Here is a 24543-nt window from a genome sequence, read left to right as displayed (position 1 = left end):
GGTAAAGTTTCTGCCAAGAATAATTTTCGTTGTAGGAACTACATCTCATGAGACAGGCCGAGAGCACATAGCCTGCAGGAGAGGAGTCTGGGGAACTATTTCATTGGGGTATTTCTCTCAAGCCAATGTTTCTGGACCAGCCACCCATGCCAAATACTTGCTATAGTTTTTCCTGAAAGGGATGGTCTGTACATTTGGTGGAATCATTCTGCCATTGAACTGGATTATGCTAACAGCTGATGAGTTGCTCACAAACTCTCTAAACATCTCAACTGAATTTTTACAGTCAGTCCTACTTTTTTCTCTTTTTATCCAAATAGGCATAGTCAATGCGACAATACCAATAATAATTTCACATGGATAAATAATATGATCATTTTAGTTGGGTTTTAAGAAATATTAATCTTATTGTCAGTGGATTTTGCAAAATCAAGGGGACCTTAAAAAAATAAAGTTTACACAGTGGAGCCAAATCAACACCTCAACTCTAAATGGTATAGATTTTGCAATTTATATAGAAATTTAAAGGCATTAACAGAATTACCCAGGGAATTTAGACCAATTACAACCTGTTCCTATTCCTTCAATGCTGGCACACCTCCTAAGTTTCTTAAATACAAAGTGAAGGGCAAGAAATCCTACTTAAGGGGAAGAAATCCAATAGAGAGAGAGACAACAGTGCCAACATAAATAAATGCTTAAACTTGTTAGTTCAACTAAGAAGTTCTCCCTGGGGAATAATTCACAGTTTGCCATCTCTGAGTGATAAGACATCTAATTAAAAAGAAGCTTTCAACTTCAGAAGTCTTCGAATATTAATTATTTACTAGAAACCTTAAAAATGCTAACCCTGTAAAAGGCAGAACACCTCCCCCACCATTTATCTATTTATTTAGTTGGATATTTTGAGGAATAAAGGTTATTTTATCAATCTCTCTAAAATTCGGATCAATGGTTTTGGACATTTTTTCCTCAAGCCATTTTCATTTTCTAAATAATAATCAATGTTAAGGAATGTGGGCTATGCATTCATTTGGATTCAGTATTAATTGAACAGAAAAATTCAAACTAACCTGTCCCAATTGACTTATATTCAAGTATAAATATAATGGCAAATTTACAATCTATCAAATTTATGGTTGAAATAATTTGAATTGCTTAGAAGTAGGCAGTCATTTCATCGCCTGTCTTCATTCTTTAATCATAATTGAACTTTCTTTTAACAAAATGTTACCATTTTTATAAAAATGATATTCATGGACTTTTTCCAGGCTAGGTTTAATTTCACGATATAGTACTAAAATAGGAGTATTTTGCATACATAAAATTAGAGACTTTTTGCCCAGGTAAGATTAGTTTTACACAATAGATACACAATAATCATCTGTAAATCCTACCATACATCAAATGCATTGGGGTACATTTCCAATGATTACTTCTACAAACAATATCATCCACTTGTACAGCCCTTTATAATTTTCAAAGTCTTTTTATATACTGCCAACAATTAAGTCTCAAAAATACCATTTTAAAAGTAAGATAATGAGATTGAGAAACAGGTGTTGAGTCATGACCAAGATCACTTGGCTGGGAATAACAAAGCCAGGAGCAGTACACGAGGTTTCTGGCCCTCATTCAGGGTCATAGTTTTCATATTGACCAATTATTTTCTAATAGGAAGAAATGTTGCCACATCAATCTCCTAACTGTCTGAATCTGACCTTCAGTGTATTTGTTTTCCTTTCTACCTTTAGTTGAAGCACATGAAAGTGAACCCATGAATGGCACGAACTCACAAGACACACACAGTTATCATTATAAAGCCAATAGTACACTGAGAAGGAGATGATTAATTCACAGTCACTTTCCCATCACTGATCAATTTTAAGCCTGTGACAGGCATTGACTTTGGGTAGCGTAAATAAGAGTTATGCAAAACTTTCATTAGAGAATCGGTCTAAAGATTAACAGGGTAACAGAAATAGATCATAGAATACATTAGTTTAAAAGACCTTTTACTTTTTCTAGCAACTCTAAGAATATTTGGATAGTTGCTCAAGTAGATTTTAGATGAATTTTTAAGATTACCACCAGTTATATATATATATATATATATATATACATATAAATGTGTATAATATGATACACATGTATAAAATGACCCATGGTAATTTTAATTTAATATATATATTTAAGAAGAATATGCTAACATAAAGTATAAATACTAGTTTTTACATAGCAACTAAATGCTCTTCTAGGAATAAAGTCCAATAATAACAAATGGAGTTTTATAACTTTTAAAACTAATAAAGTACCTTAAATGCCGCCCTCTATCATCTCAGTTGGATTAGTGCTAATACCAGAAACTAAAGTCTAATTTAGCACTAATGCATATTTTAACCTATTGGAGAAAATCATAAAAATTAATATCACCCACAGTACAGGCAATATTGATGATGATGTGGAATTTGGGGTTAAAACAGGCCAGTGTAATTTCCTGAGCAAATCTTGGCAGAGGCACTGCTGGCATCTGACCTCAGGATGTAAGTCTGTCCCTCCAAAGAGCAGAGGGAACAAAAGCATACTGTGTAAAGAAGACGTTGTGAATATATTTACTCAACTTGGAGAATAATGGGATGTTATTAGGTCAACGTAAATTGTAGCCCTTAGTTCTTCAGTTCTAGGCCAAATTTTTAATCTTTATAGATTCTCAAGGCAAAATAAATGATTTCTTTCTTTTAACTTTTAGGTTACTACAAAACCAACCAATCAAATTCTGGCCCTGAATTATCTATTTACCAATAAATTTTGTCAATTTAATCCTTTTGGTATCCTCTATGATATCAAATACTAGATTTGATATCCATTTACTTAAGTTACTGCCTTAGGGAGAAGAAAGGAGGATTATAGAGATTAGGTTTTCATAAAGTAATCTAAAATGTTTGCAGAAAAAGCCAATCTCAGATTACTTCGAATCTTTTTCAAAAAAATTAAACCTTTGTTTTGAAGTAAATTATTCTTGTAGATAAAATTGTATTTTGTTGTACAAAACTGATGATTAATGGGATATGTACTGTCTCATATCATTCTGACAATTTAGTGTCAACGAAGTTCAGTGTAAGGCAACAATGTATTCACACAGGAAATATTTCTAGCCTTATTATTTTTCGTACAATTTCACAAACACTATTGAACACAACTACCATTCATTGAGAAAATATTTTTAGTGAGAGAAATAACGTATTACATTCAATTGTGTATATTGGATTTTAAACTAACCATTTTCCCTTGTTGAGATGATCTTCTTCACAAAATTAAGGTTTCATGTTTAAGATACGTACTTACTAAGTAAGCATACTATGTAGTAATTACCTTGAATAATTTGTTTCTTTTTCCTCTTAATTAGTTTCTTCCTGTCAGAGTGTTCGACTTTAAGTCCAACAAAACATTTGATCTTATGTCTATTCAAAATCAACTTTTTAAAAATCAAGATTAAGGCCAAAGAAAAAATGTCACTTACTTTGCTTTAGCTTCTGCATCCTCATATGCCTTATTAGAAACATCATCCAGTCCTCCGATCAAATGCTTAAAAGAGCTGCCAGAGGAAAACATGGTGATTAGGATAAATCTTCTACAAAGTTGTAACAATGACAACCCAGTCAATGATATATTGAAACAATCTAAAAGAATCTAAATGTAAATGAATTAGATACTTAATCTAGTTACATCATTAAGAAATATTTCAGACAATGATATAAACTCTCAGAGGAGGGATCTCTTCAATCTTGTTCACCTCTATAGTTCCCAACACCTAGAACCATATCTGGCAAAAGAATTGGGTGGAATAAAGTCTGTGACACACAAAATGACATATATCACAAAGTTAATGAGTCAGTTATAATGGTGAAATAACAACAAGATCTACTAATTATGGAATGCCTACTGTATGCACTGGTCTTTTTTTTTTTTTGGTGAGGAAGATTGGCCCTGAGCTAACACCTGTTGCCACTCTTCCTCTTTTTGCTTGAGGAAGAGTAGCCCTAAGCTAACATCTGTGCCAATCCTCCTCCATTTTGTATGTGGGACACCCCCAAAGCACGGCTTGATGAGCAGTGTGTGGGTCCACACCCAGGATTGGAACTCACAAACCCTGGGTTGCCAAAGCAAAGAGCAAGAAACCAACCACTACGACACCAGCTGGCCCCTGCACTGTTCTTTTAATTATCATGAACATATATTAATTCCAATGCTCGAACAAACTGTAAAAGACAGGCACCATTGTCTCCACTTAACAAAATAATAAACTAATCTTCAAAGGCAAAATAAATACGCCAAAGATAGAAAAATGAAAGGAGAAAATTATAGAAAATTCAACTTATTTTGGGGTAATGAAGACATTGACTTTAGCGTGAACAAAGAAGAATAATGTAACTGTTTAAACCCAATATCCTCAATATTTTATTATGTACCTAGAACTGTGTTCAGATTTACTTTATACAGTGAAGTCTGATCTATTATATATCTATAATATAAGATGTTATAGAATCAGGACAAAATGAATACACACACAAACACACATAAGAATCATACTTGAGGGGGCCAGCCCCATGGCCAAGTGGTTAAGTCTGCGTGCTCCACTTTGGCAGCCCAGGGTTCGGATCCTGGGCGTTGACATGGCACCGCTCATTAGGCCATATTGAGGTGGTGTTCCACATGCCACAACTAGCAGGACCCACAACTAAAACATACAAGTATGTACTGGGGGGATTGGGGGAGAAAAAAGCAGGAAAAAAAAAGAAGATTGGCAACAGTTGTTAGCTCAGGTGCCAATCTTTAAAAAAAAATATTAAAAAGAAGAGAATCATACTTGAAAATTACTGAATGCAATCAGATACAGTAACTCTTTTGTGCACTACACTTTTGGCAACCGCTGAACTAGACTGAATGAAGGAACAAAAGGAAAGTCTGCATTCAGAAATCTGAGTGCTCACATAATAATCAGAGCCCTCACCTACATAGCGCTTATATGCCAGGCATTGTTCTATGTGCTTTACATGTAGTAACAAATACTGTGCATGTAATGACAAATACTCTTACAGTGATCCTATGAGTTAGTATTATCTCCATTTTATAGATGAGGGTACTAAGGCATGAGTTAAGAAACTGACCTAAAGTCATCAAGCCAGTAAGTGTGAAGACTGACAAGAAAGGAGGCGATCATCCTTCTTCATACTCTTAAAACATACACTGAGGCTCCTATCCAAACACTATGCCTTGAAGATAAGTAATGAATCTCTAGCAATATCCTATATGTGGATGGAGAATTTTAAAATGCTGTAAGAAATTACATTTTAATTTTAAACGTCTTGAATCTGAACACATGTGAATGGCTTTGTGTGTTGTGAATATTAAACAACAAAATATGCATCGTCAGGTCCTGAAACATACAGGATGTTTGCTAATTTAAATTTAAAGGTTGCTTAATCACTTTAACATACGCTTTTTTTTCCCCTAAACCTATACAGAAGAACTTGATGCTCTGCTTCTGGGCTGGTTGAAGGGGAACGGAGCAACTATTATCCCAAGCCCTTCAGTAAAGATCTCATCGGGGGACAGGGTAACTAGAATGCTGGGCTAAATACACTATTTCTAATACAAAAAGAGACCAAAAGAAAATGACTAGACAGAAGGCCAAGGAATCAAGAATCATAATCTAGTGGAAAGTTTTCCGTAATGAGTTATATTAACGAACATCAAATGAATGTAGGCTGAATGAATGAGCAATAGGCAGCAGTCCTTATAAAATTTTCATCAGTATATAATTAATGATAAAATAAATGATAAATATAATTCCCATGGTTGAGAATAATGTTCAGATATGATTTTTGCCATTGTTCTTTATATGGTAACTTTTCCACCTTTCCATGGAGTGTCTTGGTCATTGCTTAGAGAAAGTCTACTTTTAGAAAAACATCCTCAGGGTAGATGTGTTTACATTGTAAAGTAAAATACTTTCTTTCATTATGAAAAAATTGACACTATCTGGTTGATTTTCTGTTTTTATAGATAATATGAAATTTAAGTACAGGGATTTTAAGTTACTCGTCCAAGATGACTGCAATTTTGCAGCACGTACAGGATTATCATATATATTCTACTAACACCCCCTCCTGTACGTTACAATACTTAGACATTTTTAATACAACCAAATCCAAAACGTTGTGAAAAGGCATTGACAGATAGGAACCAAAGACTATTATGTGGTAAAACCAGAGAGCAACAACCAATACAATTTGGCTTTCCAAATGCATTTGGATATATTGAGATTGTGTTCTTACACATTTAAAACTCACAGTAATTTTGAGAACTCAACTTATTAAAAAAAAATCCTGTCTTCCTCCTAGTATCTATTTGAGCTAAAGATGTCTTAGGCGGGATAGTATATTATTAAAGAATTAGAGAGTGCACTGATGACAAATTTGATAATGACGATGACTTTTTAATTTAAGAAAATCTGTTCATCCCACTAGGTTTGGTTAAAACTAGGCAGATCACTTTTTGAAAATATAGTTTGAAATTTCTATTAGCAAAGTATACAATTGAAAAAGCCTACATCTGGTGAAGTTATACAGAGTTTTAAAAGTACATGCCATTCAATCACAGCAATGAGTTTAAAAGTAAGTTGAGCCTGATTGGAATAAAACACATTATATCCATTTTTGTTAAATATTAGTCATACTCAATGACAAGTATCACATTTAGAAAGAATGAACAAAAGAAGTATTTGAAATATGACTTTTCCATATAAGTTTTCTTAAGTGTCTTTGATTTAAAGTATGAATTTTTCTATGTGGTGCTAATGATCCAACAGTTATTCATTTTGTTTACTACTAGATGAGAAAATAAAGGAAATGATATGGGCTTATAAAAAGCCCCTATCTTGCTATGCTAAAAAATTATTTTTGAAAGAAATTCCTTCTAATTGAGGAAAACCCTTTTCATTTAAAATGCAGTCAATTTTTATTATGGAAAATATTTTAAAAACTGAGAGAAGAAATTAAGAAATCACTCATACTTCTCTAACTGCAAATAATTAATGGGAACATTTTTATGTATTTCTTTTTATTTTTTTCTGCGTTAGCTTTTTTTCTTTTTTCTTTTTTTGAAGATTGGCACCTGAACTGACAACTGTTGCCAATCTTCTTTTTTTTCTGCTTTATCTCCCCAAATCCCCCCAGTACATAGTTGTATATTTCAGTTGTGGGTCCTTCTAGTTGTGGCATGTGGGAATGCCACCTCAACGTAGCCCAACAAGTGGTGCCATGTCCGCGCCCAGGATCCAAACCAGAGAAACCCTGGGCAGCCAGGAAGCTGAGTGTGAGAACTTAACCACTCAGCCACAGGGCCGGCCCCTGCATAGCTTTATTGTTGTTGTTTATAGAGTTGTAATTGCAAAGAAGCTACAATTTTTAACTTAATATTAGAGCATAAATGTACACTTTTATCTCTAAAAACTCCATAAGCAATATCTTCTCAGGCAAATAATAGGTCTTTACATGAACACACATCATAGAATATCTATGTACTCATCTTGACACACACAGACACCAACACACTCACACACATACATACACAGATGAAAGAGGGGGCAACTATGTATAAAAACATTTATACTCATACTCTTGATTATAGATTAAACATATGGAATTTCTTTTCAAAATAAAAATATCCAGAACTATAATCTTGGCTTTGGAATTGGAACCATATGTCCTTTGTAAATAATCTTTATTTGGAAAGCAATCCTGGCCAAATAACATTTTTCAAAACATGAAGCAAATGCATCCTGCTAATATTCTAAGTCTCCTCAAACAAAAAGTCAACCATTATATTTAACTAGAAGTTAAGAAAGTGTCAGCTTCTCAAGCATTATTAACAAGTTCCAAATGACTGTCTCTGTCTGTGTATCTCTGCACTGATCAATCAATAATTTAAGACATCCTGATAAGCATAATTTATGGCATTACAGAATTTACCACTCCTGGAGAAAGTACGAACTAATTAGTGTTCCACTTCTCCCACTCACAGATCCTCTGTGGGAGCACCTGCCCTCTGTGTGGACCCTCATCAAACAGACATTTCGCAAAGTATTACTATAGGCATCAGGTGTCTTTTTAAGTATTTACTCAGGTTCTATGATATTTCTTGACTACCAAAGGAGAAGATTGTTTTTGTTGTTCTCTTCAGAAAGGAATTATAACGAAATGTTTTGAAAACTTTAACAACTGAATGAGTAGAAGTCATAAAATATTATTTGGCAGTTATAACAAATATAGGAGACTAGAGGAAATTCATTAAACGTCCTTTTAAAACAAACTCACAATTCATGTGTGAGTTACATCTTAGCACTGTAAAATAAAATAGCCAATTTCACACACTTTAGACATAATTTAAGAATAAGTGAAGGAGACTTTAATGAGCAAAAGAATTTGGGGCCAGCCCCATGGCCTAGTCGTTAAGTTCAGCGTGCTTTGCTTTAGCGGCCCAAGTTCTATTCCCGGGTATGGACCAACACCACTCACCAGGGACCATGTGGTGGTGGTAACCCACATACAAAATAGAGGAAGATTGGCACAGATGTTAGCTCAGGGTGAATCTTCCTCGGAAAAAAAAAAAGAAAGAAGACTGTACTTTAGGGCATTTTAACAGCGAAATTTATTGCACACACACTAAGTATGAGGCACTTTCCTGTTACTTTTCTTGGGATGTGAAATGCAATTTTAACAAGTTTTGACAGCCTTTTTTAAGGAGGTGGTTAAAATGCTATTTTTTGAGTACACAGAGGTAGAAAGAGAACAAATGGAAAATTCCTTTTATGTTTAATGCTGGTAGTTTAAACATACTTGCAAAGGAGGGGTGGAAAAGAAAGAGGGAGGAAGAAGTGATGAAGAAAGGAGAGAAGGATGGATGGAAGAAGGGAGGAAGGGAGGAAGGAAAACAGGAAAGAGGGAGAGAGGGGAACTGATGACCCTTTTATATCAAGAATGATGTTTATTTTCCTTAAGAAATATCAGTTAAAAGGCTGTGTTTCTCATTCTAGGAAATTTGTCTGTTTAGAACATTATAGTGACAGTAACTCAGTGGGTAATAATTTCAGTTATTAAGATGTTTTCATTATTAAGCCAAAACATCCTTCTGAAGGGAGCTGATTACTCAGTGGTATGCCTAAAAAGTGTATAATTTCGTTCTTTGGTTGTGATATGATGAGATTTCATCTAGAGAGAAAAGGGCTATTATATTATTAGAAAGCCAGTCCAAATATCAGAGATCAGCATTATCATGCTGCCAAAAAATAACAGCATTTATATTTCACTTTACAGCTTACAAAACACTTTTTATATTCATAAATCATGTATATATTCAATAATATATATTAGTCAATTTAGTCTTTGTGATCTCCTATTCTCTATTCCATTATGTTGTTTAGGAATCTTGTGTAAAAATGTTTAAAACAGAATCTTTTCAAACTCAAAATAGAATGAGAGATGACCTACAACTATGATACACAACTATGTACTGGGGCTTTGCAGAGAAAAGGAAGAAAAAAAATTTAAAATAATAGAGTGGGCGAAAATCTCAAAACTGATTTATGGTTTCTTTTCTTGATTACATCCTTAAATAAGATGGTAATCTATTCTTAACAGTTAAAGATTATAAGTCAAAATGAGTCAAAAGTAATAATCTTAAACCAGAAAGTATTGCAAATACTCCAATAGTGCTAAGCAAAATGTTTCTCAAGCATTATCTGAACTCTTGACAAAGCTCTCTTAATTTGACAGGTGTATATGATTATAGCCCATTAGACTTTCTGAACCTGATTCTTGGCTAAATCCTTTAAAAATATATTTGTTAAAAGAAAGTAGAAAGTTAGTCTCTCAAATTAGTTAGGACACGTTACTTATCTAAGATTTTAGACTTCATTATTTTGGCACTTTTATCGAGAAAATCTGTTAATTCACTTTGTGGCTTCAGGTAAAGGCTCTTCTTTCTTATTTTTTGATTGTTTCATTTATAACTAGCACAGTCATTATTATTAGTGGTTTATTTTATCAAGTACCATATGAATGTATGTTTCTTTAGAGGGAAAATGAGACCCAAAGACAATAAAAACAACCAACGTCCATATCCTTCCAATTATCCCTCCATCCATTTATCCATCCATCCATCCATCTATTCAGACATGTATATGCATTTATGCAATGCCTACTATATATAAGGAATGACACAATCTACTGTGGATTATGCAAACAGACTAAGATACACCCTTAAGGAATTAACAGCTTTATATCAGAGATAAGAAACAAACAATTATAACACAAGGTAGGAGGTGAGCAGTGATTGAATGCTTATCAGCAGAAAGGCTCTAGTGTCTATAAAAAGAATGTCATCTACTCAAAACTATATATGATAACAATTTCAGAGAAAGCAGTGACACTTTTATGAGCAAATGGTTTTCTTATCTGTATTTTTTTATTCTGCACATATGTTTATATTTGCAAGAGAAATTACACACACCAGACTGTTAGACGTTTGTTTGTCTCTGTCTTTCCTTTGTAACAATAATCCCATACCTATCATGGGTATTATTCATTAGGGAAAATTGATTACAAATAACACACATTTAATTTAAATCATTTCCTGATTCTAATTATATGCCTTAAAAGAATCAAACTTTGAACATAATGATCCAAATTGGCCTAATGACCAAAGAAATCAAAAGTTAAGAATTGATTTCAGGAACCCTCCCATTTCACTTACTCTAATTTTTGAGGAACAAAAATTCACATATTATTAACCAAGTTGTCATGTCTAATGTGTCTACATAATTAGTCTTCTCCAGGGCAGAGCCTTATCGAGTTGACTAGGCATATTATATTAGTCAAATGATATGGCCTGGTTTTGAATTTTAAGACTGTTTTTCTCTGATCCCAATGGTAATATGTTGAAATTCTGGAAGGCAATAAAAAACTCTAAGGAATAAAAGATTACTTATAATTCCACAGGCCAGAGCCAAACATTAATATTTTGGCACATATTCTTCTAAACATTTTTCAATGTTATTTCAAAGTTGGAATTGTATTGTTGTAGTTCTTATTTTCCTTTAGGCTATGTTTGTGCTTATACAACAACCAACTTAGTGGTTAAATGAAGGGAAAAAAAATACAATGTAGGACATGCTTGATTATGTAGAAATATCCCGTATAGACTGACTAAATTTCTCAATCTTATTTGTATATTTGTTTATCTAATAGTTTTATGTTGAAGCATTGGCAATAGTTTCTGGCTGAAAGTTTTATTTTTCATTCGTTTTGACTTTTAATCTTTAACTGTTAAGAATATGTTATATCTTAATATAACGTTTATTCTTAATAAAGAATGTAATAAGAGAAAACTGTGTTTTAAAAAAGTGTTTTGAGAATTTCCCCTAAACCACTTTGAATTTGTAAATATTCTATCTTAAGTAGTTATATACAAGATTCATATATAAGGGGTAGGGGAGGGCAAAGGGGTCAAGGGGCACACGTGTACAGTGACAGATGGCAATTAGAATTCTGGTGGTGAACTTGATGTAGTCTACACAGAAGTCAACATATAATGATGCACACCTGAAATTTATATAACATTATAAACCAAAGTTACCTCAATTGAATAAAGAAAAGATTCTTATATATACTTCACCCTTACTTAAGCATGATTGAATTCTGAAGTCTTTGGTAGACTAGTGCTACTCAAAGTATGATTGTTAGACTGTTACTGGTTTGTGAAGAAATATGTAGAGAAATTTAGAAGCTATTATAGCAATTTGACGTTGATGAGACATCCAAGGGCAGGATCAGTGGTCTTGTATTTTTGAACAGAGTATAGACTTGTTTAGTTATTGTCAAACTCATAAGGTGAGAAACATTTGGTACAAACTGCATACAAATCATACACAGGAGGATAATGTTAATTGTGTGAAATTTTAAGATTAGTTTGCTAATCGTAACCCAAAGTGTACAAAATCCAGAATCCATTTGTTCTATTGAAAGATAATTTAAATTTAACCATAGCTTTACAGGATCAATTGATAGAACTGGCTATTAATTAAGGATTAATGTAAATGGGCCATCGCTTGTTCCATTTCGGGTAAAAAATAAAAATGAATATCCTGACTGTGTTGAAATTCTTTTAAAAATCATTTCTTCCATTTCCAACAAGAAACTTCTTTGAGACTAGTGTCTCTACTCAGTGTATTAAACAAAAAATAAAACAGTTTAGATACACATTATTCCCTACAAGTGGTGTTTCCATCAATCCAACCTAGATCGAAGAGTTAACAAGCAAGAAACAGGCACATTAAGAATAAATATTTGACATACACACTGTTCTTTGAAAGTGTACCTATTGCATTTAGGACAGAGAATTGCTATTTCACTCATAAATTTTGGTTTCCCTATGACTGCAAAATAAGTATCATAGCCATTCTCTTTCTTACTGCTTATACACACTTTCAAGGACAACATGATCAATTTCTGTAATTCTTTTCCTTTTATCCAGTGTTATGTTTGTTCTGACATTTTTATTGAAATACAATTTTATGTCTGCTCAATCTAATATTTTTTAAAAGTGGGTATTTATTTTTATGGCTTTTTTGTTTTATTTTTCTAGTAATCCATTTGTATTGTACTTTATAAAAGCATCTGTTTATGATAGATTAGAAATTAAGATGAAACAAAACTGCCCCTGAGCACAGATCCTTGGAGAAGTGCTGTCCTAGGCCACTCACTTCTGTCCCACCCTCACTTACATGCCCCTTTCTGAGTCCCGCTGATGCTTTGTGGTTGCCTTTTCAAAGCACTTTCACACAGTTCTAGAATTGGTGGTTTTCGGTCCGTCACCTTCACCAGACAGTGAGCTCTTTGATGTCCAGCTTTTTTGACATGTGAGCAGAATACACTCAACAAATGCTTGCTGAAGAAATTAATGAAGTAGTTATTTCATCAATATCTATAACACCTAAAAGTATCCCTAGTCCTGGAATTTAATCACCTCACATTTAATGTATTTTTGAAGTAGAGAAATACATTAAATTCTGTATATATTTTCAAAGGGAAGTTAAAAGAATAAATACCATATTAAAGAATTTATAGCTACAAATAATAAATATTAATATACTAATACAGTGATAATGTAATATAAAATATTTCTAAAAAGCACAGTTACATAAATAATAGAATACGTGGCAGCATAACACAAAAATCTCTAAATATGCCAAATCCATCACCCTGTATTTGGCTAAGAACTCTACTATACATGGGTAGTAAAGAACATCAAAACCAGCACGCAATCTGGGCACCTGTTGGTTTACTCCAGCCAATGCGGGAAGAGGCCTGGGAAATGGGAGTAGGGGAAGGGCTTCCCTGGATAAGGAAATCTTCTCTTCAACAGGCCCAGGGTCCCTACTTTATCCATCAGATCTTGGATGGTGGCACTAATGTAGGAGAGCTGGGGTCTCACAGATCTGTTAGCATCTGCATGATAAGGATTTCCAGAAGAGAAAACCTTTCTTATTTGTTTAAGGAGTTATTCTAGGTCAGGGGTCAGCAAACTTCTGCCGATAGGCCAAATTTGGCCCATTACTTGCTTTCATAAATAAAGTTTTATTGCAACACAGCCACACTCATTGTTTTATATATTGTCTATGGCTGCTTTTACATGAAACAGCAAACTTGACTAGCTGTAACAGAGACAGTATGGTCTGTAAAGCTGAAAATATTTACTATCACATCCTTTACAGAAAAAGTTTGCAGATCCCTGTTCTAGATCATTCTCTTCCGCTCATCCTGCCACACCCATATATAAACCAACACTAAATCCTGTAATTCTACCTTGGATAATCTGACATGAATTCTGTTTTTTCTAGTCCCCTTTGCTTACAGCCACCATTGTCTCTCAGGAATTACTATAATTGTCTTTTCCCATACTTCCCCTCTTGTCCTTACCCAGTAGGCAGGGTAATCTTTTAAAAATCTAAATCAGATCACGTCACTCCTCTCTGACCCCTGTGACTGACTTATCCTACTATGTTCCCTCTGAACTTAGAATACATAAAGCTTGCATCTACCTCAGGGTCTCTGTCCTCTGCCTAGAACATTTTTTTTCTAGATCTTTGCATGGCTTTTTCTTCATGCCATTCAGGTCTCAGCTCAAGTGTGTTCTCTTCAGATAAGTCTCTGACTAACCAATGCAAAGTAGCCCAAACTCTACTGTTTTCACTCTGATTTTATTTTCATCCCAGCACTTATCAATTGCTAAAAACTACTTTGTTTACATATCTGTATCTTTCCCACACTAGAATTACGTCTCATGAGATCAGGGGCCTAATCTATCTTATTCATCAATAATTATAGGAAATAGCATATTGCTTGGTGTATAATAGAAATTTGAAATGAAATTCATGAATATATGGATGGACTTGTCTATTTGCTTACTCATTCATTCATTCATGTGTGTGACCAGCAGAAGACAGGCAAACCTTTAAGTTTTTTGAAACAAAGTTTTATTTAATGTTCAAGGTAAGTGAGTTGAAAGTCCTGTGTGCATCTTTGAGCATCCATCTATATGAAGGATGAACCTCTAGGACAAGAGTTTAGTTAAAATGAACTCCTTATCTAAGTTTTGGGTCCTAATGAAGACATACACTAATATAAATATGGATGAAGTGGTTTAAAACACTTAACAATTTACCACTGAATTATATATAGGACATTAAATGAGGGTAATTATTTTGGACTATAATGACATTTATATCCATGAATCCCAATTGCAATTAAAGTGAAAGAAAAGATTCGAAAATGTAGCACAACTTTAATTTCCAATTAAAAGCGGGAAAAATTAGAATAAAATCTCATGTGATAGCTTAGCCTTTTAGGTTATAGAGGAAAATATGCTTCTAAGTATAAATTGCCCTAACACTACGCCAAATTTGTAAGTTTCATTTTCCTTAAGAAAAAACCCCCAACTATACTTAAATCAGACAGTCCATGTAGTGAACAGATTTCTGTGGCTGACCAATTATTCTGAGAAACTCTCTTTACCTGACTATATCAAATACATATTAACAAAAGTAGACATTATGCATTATTCTTTTTGTCATTCATTTTATGGGCCAAAATACCACTGTTTTGACATAAAAGCCGATGATGATGCTTCATATATATATGTATCGCCAGTTAATTTTATTAAAAGAATCTATTTCCCCTAATGGAAATAAAATATCAATACTAAATTATTTAACTTTTCTTATAATGCAGTAGATTCTCAATTCTAAGGCCATTTTGATATCCATTTTCTTAATAAGAATACACAAATTAATGTTCAATTGTTTTTCCAGATTTTTCTCTTTTCAAAGCAGAGTCTATGGCAACAGTGGATATTTAATCTATTAAATATTTTTCAAGCTTATCTACTTAGAAATTACTCAATTTATAAATTCATACAACTGACAAAAATTCTTATCAAAATTGTCTAAAAATAAATAAGCCACATTTATTAAAAACACTAAAAGTCCATAGCTGATATATTTCAGTTTATGTAGAAGTATCGATTATATCAGATATCAGTTAAAACAATACTGTTTTGTAGCTATTTAAAACTTGCCTTTAGAGGACTTTGACTATGAAAAATGGCATGGAAACATAAAATACTATGAAAGTCCTTGATTTTTTTTAAAGTAAATTGAAAATGAAATACTAAGATGGCACAATAAATCTATCTCAAAATATCTTTTTAGTATATTTATGTGATTTGTGCCTTGAAACTCTTTGAAACAAAGACAAGGTTAGTCCCTAGCTTAAGGTTTTTACAAAAATCAATGTCACTGGACTTTTTATTTCTGCTTTCATTACATGACTGGAAAGGAAAATAAAGATGTAACAAGAAAAAATCATTAGAAGCTAAGAGATAAATGTATCCTTTAATGTCACAGGTTAATGCTTATAGACTCTAGTAATAACAAAAATATCAAGCAAAACATGAAAATAATAACTAGCACGTGCTAGGGATAGTGCAAACTATTTTTCATGAATTTTCCCTGTTTTACCAATAGAGCAACTGAAGCTGAGACAATTAAGTAATTTACCCAAGGTCACATGGCTAGTAAATGTCAACATTGGGATCTGAATGGAGGCAACTCGACTCTAACACTCATAATCCCAAACATTACTCACACCATTTTTATCTGCCAGTGTGGAAAGCTGAAGCCAGCTGGTTAATAGCTGGAGCTAGGACTTGGTATCAAATATCTGCTCTTTCGCAACTCCTGCCTTCATGGTCAATCCAATTCTTTAAGAAAAACACTTTTTGTTTTAACAGATCACCTTACTTTTTCTATTGCCGTCTATCTATAGAAGTTCCAATAGGAAGTGTATTAGTCTGCTGGGGCTGCCATAACAAAATATTACCGACTGGGTGGCTTAAACAACAGAAATTTATTTTCTCTCCGTTCTGGAGGCTGGGAGTCCCAGATGAAGGTGCCAGCACGGTTGGTTTCTAGTGAAGCTTTTCTTCTTGACTTACAGACGCCCCTTCTCACTGTGTCCTCACATGGTCTTTCCTCTGTGTGCGCATTCTCCTGACGTCTCTTCCTCTTATTATAAGGACACGAATCCTTTTGGATGAGGGCCCACCTTTATGACCTCATTTAACCTTGATTACCTTGTAAAGGCCCTATCTCCAAATACACTCACACTGGGGGTTAGGGCATCGACATAAGGATTTAGGGGATAGAATTCAGTTTATAACAGGAAGTTTCATGAAGAAATATTAATGACAATTTAGAAGATACATCTTCCTGTGTATCTTGGCTATTTAAGAACATTTTAATTTGTAATTTTTGAGAGGTTCATAAAAAGTTAAATCCTTGGTTTCCATATCTTTCTCTGGACCTAAAGTATAGTGATATTATCATTGAATTTCTTTCCTAGAGGAAGTACCCAACTTTTTTCTAAAGCAAATCCCCTCTTCATTACTCCTGATCACAAACTCAGTCATCTCTCTCCTCTAGACTCTCGCTCCATCAGTTACAACACTTACTGTTTCATCATCTCCCTTTAGACCTTTCCTTTCTTTCACTCTGTAAACAAGATAGTCTTTCTAATCCTAAAATACAAAACTCTCCTTTGTGACTAAATAGTCAGTTTGAATAAACTGCATTTCCTATCTCTCATCTTCATTTTTCATTTAATTTTCAACTATTGCCACCTGGCATTCCATTCTCATTTTTCTTTCACTCTTATTACAACGTTTCCTTCAGAGTTATCACTAATCCATTAGCTGTTAATCCCAGTGGTCTCTTCCCAGGACCCATCCTCAGTGACCTATCTGAGATCCACAGCCCTGCAGGCCATCTTCTCCAGTTGTAGCCATGAAGGAGAAACTTATGGTGATGCACTGAACTACTCTATTCTTTCCCTAAGGTTTCGCTTTCTTGATCCTCTTCCTCTATGCTGCTTCTCAGCTTGTGTCACACACACTTCTTCCTCTGCTTTTCCTTATTGTCAAGGAGTTACTCAAATTGTGTCCTTTGCTCTCTTTCTCCACTCAATTGATCACCTTATTTTTCTTAAATATTTATTGTTTACAACATGTTCAGTCTTGTTTTTTACCTGTGTTATCTCATTGAAACCTCACAACAACTCTATGAGGTAAGGACAATTATCTCTACTTTATAGAAAGTTTACAGGAGTTTTCTCAAACTCAGCACTACCGACATTACGGGTCAGATAATTCTTGGTTGTAGGGCCTGTCCTGTTCATCAGAGGATATTTAGCATTTTAGGATATCTACCCACTAGATGCCCTTAACAACCAACTTATGACAATAAAAAAAATGTCTCCAGACATTGACAATGGCTCCCAGTTGAGAAAAGAAACAAGAGGTAAGGCTTCAAGAGGTTATGTAACTTGCCTGAGCTCACAGAGCTCTTCACTTTTACCCAAGTTCCTCAAGTCTTTCTTTGTAATCTCTCCTGAATTTGTTCCTCCTTTTCATTTCTACTCCTACTCCCTTATTTAGGCTATTGACACTCTTCCTTACCTCAGAAGCATCATACTTGGTTTCTCTGCCTCAAACTCTCCCACTCTCTTCTTTTAAAAAGATTCCCCCAACAGACTCTAGCTTGCCAGTTAACACTTAATTCGTTGGCATAAATGCAACAGCTTAAAGAGGGTATAATAGACAGATTGTGGTCTTAGAGACAGACATCCCGGGAAGTCTAATCCTGCTATGTGGCTCTGAAAAAGTCATTGAGCCTCTATGATCCTCAGTTTCCTTTTCTGGATTTTTTTTATGTCATCTTTTCCCACAGGACTATTGTCAGGATTAATGAAATGAGAGAGTATTAAATCAAAAACACATCTGGATGCTCAGAAAATTCATATATTAACATCTCTGAACTCTTCCCTTCTTCTCCACCACTGACCACAATCTGTATCATCCATAAATTGGGGCTTTCTCAAGTCATAATTTTTACATCTGTATTTTAATTAGTCACTCGGATAGTTTACATTTTTTTCCTTTGTCTACCCTTCCTTGCCACATACATTGCTGGCTTTTATTATTTACTTCTGACATTTCAGAGAAAGGTTTATTTGAGCTCTTTTCCATTCTCACAGTTTTCTGAATCCTTTTAAATTGTTTATTCTTCTCTAGGACAAAGAAGAAATAACTGAAGAATGAAGAATCTTCCAAGTTTTGATTGTCAATAACTAAGCTCCATGTGTCAATTACAAGAGAAGAATAAATGTCAAACTAACTCTTTTAGGATGCTGACATATTTCGCGCCCTGGGCTGATTTGCCCTGTCATGTCTTTAAGATTGTTTCAACCAAAAAGTCAAGCTGGTCAGGGTGCAGGGCCACAGATGTTCTCATACACTGCCACTGGGGAGGGAAGTGTGTGATGGTTCTAGAAAACAATTTAAAAATACGTATATCCTTTGACTCAATAATTCCACTACTGAGTAGCTCTTCAAGGAAATACTTCTAAAGAGAGACAAAGGTATATGCAAAGAATTCTTTATAAAATCAAAAATTAAAATGAGCTTACATGTCCAAGAACATTTAAGAAAATAAGGAGAAAAAAGATACTCAAATTATGCTAATGTGATTTTTTATTAACATGGTAAATTACTAATGCAATATGATATGGTAATGTAATGGAATGGGCCTTGAAAACAGAGAGAATTAGATTCGAACACTCTTTCTCTACTTACAAGCCATATTTTTGCAAATTTACTCTTTTGGCTCTCTGGAGCCAAGTTTACCCTTAAAATAGAGGAGAAAAAGTATTCTTTGCTTGTTTGCTGTGAGGGAAATTATGTATGTAAGTATGTGTGTGTATATATATATATATATATGTGTGTATGTATAAGCGATCTATCAAGCTCAACTAGCTTTGTGATTGGCCTATGCTGAATAAATGACAATGTAAATTTTTCTATCTGTATATTTATCTATTTATGCCTATCTATCTCTATATGTGTATGTGTATATGTAAGTATTTATTTACTTATTAATGCTCTCCCTGTATGTGGACAAAGTAGAAAAATAATTTAGGAAGCATGAGCTCACTATTTAAGGACATATACTAAAATATTAACAGTAGTTACCTTTGAATGGCAGAATTATATTTAAATTTTTCTATGCTTTCAAATTTTTCTTAATAAACAGTTATTATTCTTATAATCACCTGACATTGACTATATAAAAATGTAAAAACAAAACAAAGAAGAGAGAAAAAGTCAACCCTGTGTGAATAATGCAACATAAATAAATAAAAGTCCTCACTCAGCCCAAATGGATTTCTCATCTAGATGAAAATATAATATCTCCAGCTTATCTGGGAGGACAGCATCGTCCTCAAGATTTGACTCTGCTAGTCTGGCTTCTGTTTTAATATTAGTTCAACTGCATGATTGCATCAGGGCGGTGCATAATATGACCTTTACACTTCACTCATGCTAGTAAATTCTGTAAGGTCCTCTTTTGTGAGTAAAGCTTAGTCTGGGAATAAGATTTCACTGTTATTGTAGAGGACGCTAATCCAATACATGGACTATGCTATAAGTTTCAAAATGAGCACCAAGTGCTAGACATATTGAAAAGAAAAGGAAAGTCTTAGATCTTTATGACCCAGCTGGGCCAATAATAACTGTCTCACTGGGGAAGTGTGCCTACTAAAGTAAGCAAAACCACTTAACTCTACCAAAAAGCAATGTCAACATCTAAAGCAGAATTCAACTTTCGAACTTAACAATTACACTGTTGATTTTATGTTTTTTGCCAAGGAAGATTCACCCAGAGGTAATGTCCGCTGCCAATCTTCCTCTTTTTTTTTCTTAAGGAAAATTAGCTCTGAGCTAACATCTGTGCCAATCTTTCTCTACTTTCTATATGTAGAACACTGCCACAGCATGGCTGGTTAGTGGAGTAGGTCCACATCAGGGGTCCAAACCTGTGAACCTGGACTGCCAAAGCAGAGTGCATGAAACCTTAACCACTAGGCCATGGGGCCAGGCCCTATGCTGTTGATTTTTAAACTGATTGTCAAGTTTCTGTCAGAAATGGATCCTGGTATTTCCCCCTCCTTGCTTTATCTCTAGAACACAAGGGACATTGTAATCCCCTCTCCAAAGAAACAGCCAAAAACACCATACAGAAAACTTCTAAAGAGAATTTCAAATATGAAATTTTAAATACTACCTTTTTAATTGAAGAAAATAAGTTTGATTTTTCAGATTTGGAAATGAAAGTTTTCACAGATTTTCTTATTCAGCCACACAACTTGTTTATGAGTTCCAAAGACACTGCTGAATCTCTGAATAACAGTTTTTAAAACATCTGATGGAAAGAAAAATTGCAAGGCTTGGAAATAGAGAAAGATTTTAAGCATTTATGGGAAAAAATGAATAATTTATCCATTAGCATAAAACAAAACAATCTTCTAATTAACCAAACCAAAGCTGTGATCGTAATATTTTTAAATTGATTAACTGTGAATTCAACATCAATTTCCATTCATCACCTAATAGTCAGGAAGAAAAAAACTCTCATTTTTAACTGCCAATGGACTTCTCCATCTGAATATCTCCATATCACTTAGGTGGTTTGAACCTGAAATATCCATAATTGAATCAACTGAGGACTTCCAGATCAACCTGCTTTATCTCCCATACTCTTGGTCTGTTACAGACATCCATGAAGTCTCCCAAGATAAAAGCACCTCTCTCTTACATCCTACATTTAATTATTCCCCCAAATTCACTTCAGGGTCAAGTTTTGACTCAAACTCCAGTGAACAATCCCGAGGGCTGTTGCAAATCTCCTAACAGCCTCCCTGCTTGAGTTCCTCCTCAGTGGAATCAATCTTCCACGCCCTTCCTTCGAAAACAAATACAAACTGCAGTAGCAACAGCCCTCTGTTGGTTCCTCATTGCCCAGAGGATAAAATCCGTATTCTTTTAGTTTGTAGAAGATTTATTCATAATCTGCCTCCATCTCTTCTTTCAAACCTTATTTCACAGTACACCACCTGTCTAACTGACTCCAGTTCTGCGACTCAGAAATCCTGTTCTTGCCATATCCCACTTATTGCTATACAATGGCCTTTCCAAATTCCTTGTTTTTATGTATGTCCTTCCCTCAGCAGGAGCCATCTTCACGTTCCCTTCTTCACTTGTAAAATCCCTCCTCAAGCTTAAAAACTCAATTCATATCACTTTGTCCAGCATGTCCTCTGGGATGCTACAGGCAGAACACATTCCTCCAACCTCCATTCTCCCCAAATATTTTGTTCATATTGGAATAGCAGTTTCTCAGGTTGACCTTTTTTTTTTGATGAGGAAGATTCACCCTGAGCTAACATCCATGCCAGTCTTCCTCTATTTTGTATGTGGGAGGCCTCCACAGCATGGCTGATGAGTGGAGTAAGTCTTTGCCCAGGATCTGAACCTGCAAACCCAGGCCATTGAAGCAGAGTGCATGGAACTTTAACCACTCAGCCACAGGGCTGGCCCTCAGGTTGATTTTTTTTTAATGCATCTGTTTTGACCAGGGGTTACTCCAAGGCAGGCAAAGACTTTTCTATGTATCTTTATAGCTCTAGACTTCAAAATAAGATTTGGTTTGGAATCTGTACTGGTTATTGATTTATCGCCCGTCAGCTCTAAATTCACCCTTTTGACCACTCTGTAAAAATGGATCTGAGCTATTTAAACTGTTTTCTTTGCCAACTGGTACTGAAACTTTGCCAGTAGAGGTCATTGGGGAGACACTGTGAGAGTAAAGGGTTTTGCTTCTTTGTTCCATTGTGCTTGGTAGGTTTTTGCAGTTTCTCTAGTGCCCAGCTACATAGCACATGAAGGCCAGCAGCTTCCCCAGCAGACTTCCCCCCAGGTCATTTTATGTTTCCCTGTGAACAGCTTTCCCTGGAACCCTACAGGGTAGATTTCTGACACAAGATCTACTGCCATGGCATCACAGCACTTCACTGCCATCCAGCAAGCCACGGCTATGTCCTTCCCAGCTGGGGTGATTTTTGTCCTGCAGAGTACATTTGCCAATGTCTGGAGACACTTTTAGTTCCTCACATTGAGGAAGGTGAGGGACAGAGAATGTTGCTAGTATATAGCAGGTGGAGGTCAGGATGCTGATAAACATCTTACAATGCACACAACAGCACCCCATAAAACACAACTGACCCAAAATGTCAGTAGTGCTGAGTTTCAGGAACCCTACTCCATAACAAGATGTGGTTCTTAGTCGCAGCAGGGCCGAATGGAGGATGGAGAAAGGAGGGTGAGGGGGGTGGGTCTCCCTTGAGTACTCTCTCTCAGGCCTTGGATTAGTGACTACTTATATCTGCTATTTCTATGTTCTTCAGAGTTCTCTTCACTTTTAATTCCTCATTACTACAATCCCCTGCTATAGTTGCTAATTCTTTGTAATAAACATTTCCTGTTCAGATTACTGTGTGCTGTCTTTCTCTTGATTAGATCCAGACCAATACAGCATTACTCCTTCATTCATTCCAACTGATAGCTAGTGAGTGCTTATTATACTTTTTGACATTGTGCTAAGAACTGGGGATGCAGCAGTGAACAAAGTAAGCACAGTTTCTGTCTTCCTCAAGCTTGCAGCTCACAAGTCAAAACAGATAAACAGTGTATTAAAAGTATGACACAGCAAGTAGAGGATGGTACAGTGAAAATCAATAGGAGAACCCAACTTATTATGGAAGGTCAGGGAAGTGACTGAGTAAAGCTTCCAAATATTTTTGATGAAATCAACTAATTGAAATAATGAAACTGTCATTTTAATTCAGTGATTCCAACTATTTAACCAGGATGGTGGCAATTTGACACAGTGAGGTTGATACCCATTTGGAGAGTCATTTGGAAGTGAAAGATTCTACCCACTAATCTTTTTTCTTAGAAGTAATAGGAGTCATTTCAGTTTAATTCAATGAAATTTTTTAAGCTCGATTCATAAACTATCAATTTCTTCTTTTTCAGGTGGACATTTTTTGGATGATATCATTGCATTCTTTCTTCATTTTCAGGATTCTAAGCTTCTTGAAGTCAGCTGCCTCTTTTTATGCATTTCTGTTTATCACAGCACTGACCCTAGAGCTTAAGAAACAGTGGATATTCAATATGTGCTTATTGAATTAATAAATTCATGAGTTTTCTATCTTGGTAATTTAAATCATGATGTGGTTCAGGTGTAAAAGCACTGAAGAAGATGTCATGAGACCTGTGTTGTCATCCCATCCTTGGCACTAAAGAGCTTGGACAATCCATGTTCCTTCCAGGACTCACCTTTCTCATTTCTAAGCTAAAGGATTTGGAAGAGAGGTTTTTCAAGGTCTCATGAAGTTCTAAAATTCTAGGATACAACAAATGCATTAGAATATAAAAATGTGAACGCAGTATCCATCTTGACAAACTCTTATTATTAAACATTGTGATTTAAGTGTACCTGACACTTCTGGGCCTCAACTTCCTCATCTGTAAAATAAAGCTGATCTATAATAGGGCTTAGCAAACTACAGCCCTTGGGCCAAATGGCAGAGTTAAGCTTTTGTGACAGATACGGTCTGACCCACAAAACCGGAAATATTTACTATCTTGCCCTTTGTAGAAAAAGTTTGTCAAGACCTGGTCTATAAGGTCCTTCCCACTTCTCCTTCTTAACTCTTTGCTATGATGTTCTGATTAATCCAGCTACCATGTAAAAATTTTTAAACAAAAAATGTAGTAAGTTTTGATTAATGGCTCATCGACATATTAATGACATTGGACTTCATTTAGTTTGAACAGAGTCAAAAAGTACCAAAGGGTACTATTAGAACCTCTGTGGGTTTGTGACTTGAGAGATTAGAGCTGGAAACTACTCATACAACAGGGATAGAAATTAGTGATATAATATTTACATATTTGCCTTTAAAT

At 34.8% G+C, this 24543-nt stretch overlaps 1 protein-coding gene across 5 annotated transcripts in view; it reads right to left on the bottom strand.

Annotated features, from left to right (window-relative positions):
• Window positions 1-24543, bottom strand: part of PRKG1 (protein kinase cGMP-dependent 1) — a 1115289-nt gene that overhangs the window by 108620 nt on the left and 982126 nt on the right. For all 5 annotated transcript variants that reach the window (XM_001917682.5, XM_070225075.1, XM_070225081.1 and 2 more), the window contains one exon: window positions 3521-3595. In XM_001917682.5, coding sequence (XP_001917717.1) covers window positions 3521-3595 — 75 coding nt within the window. The remainder of the gene's footprint in view (window positions 1-3520; window positions 3596-24543) is intronic.

Source organism: Equus caballus, chromosome 1 (assembly GCF_041296265.1).
Source record: "Equus caballus isolate H_3958 breed thoroughbred chromosome 1, TB-T2T, whole genome shotgun sequence".
Taxonomy (NCBI): Eukaryota; Metazoa; Chordata; class Mammalia; order Perissodactyla; family Equidae; genus Equus; species Equus caballus.
The sequence above is the reverse complement of the archived record's forward strand: the minus strand, read 5'-3'. Positions and strand labels throughout refer to the sequence as shown.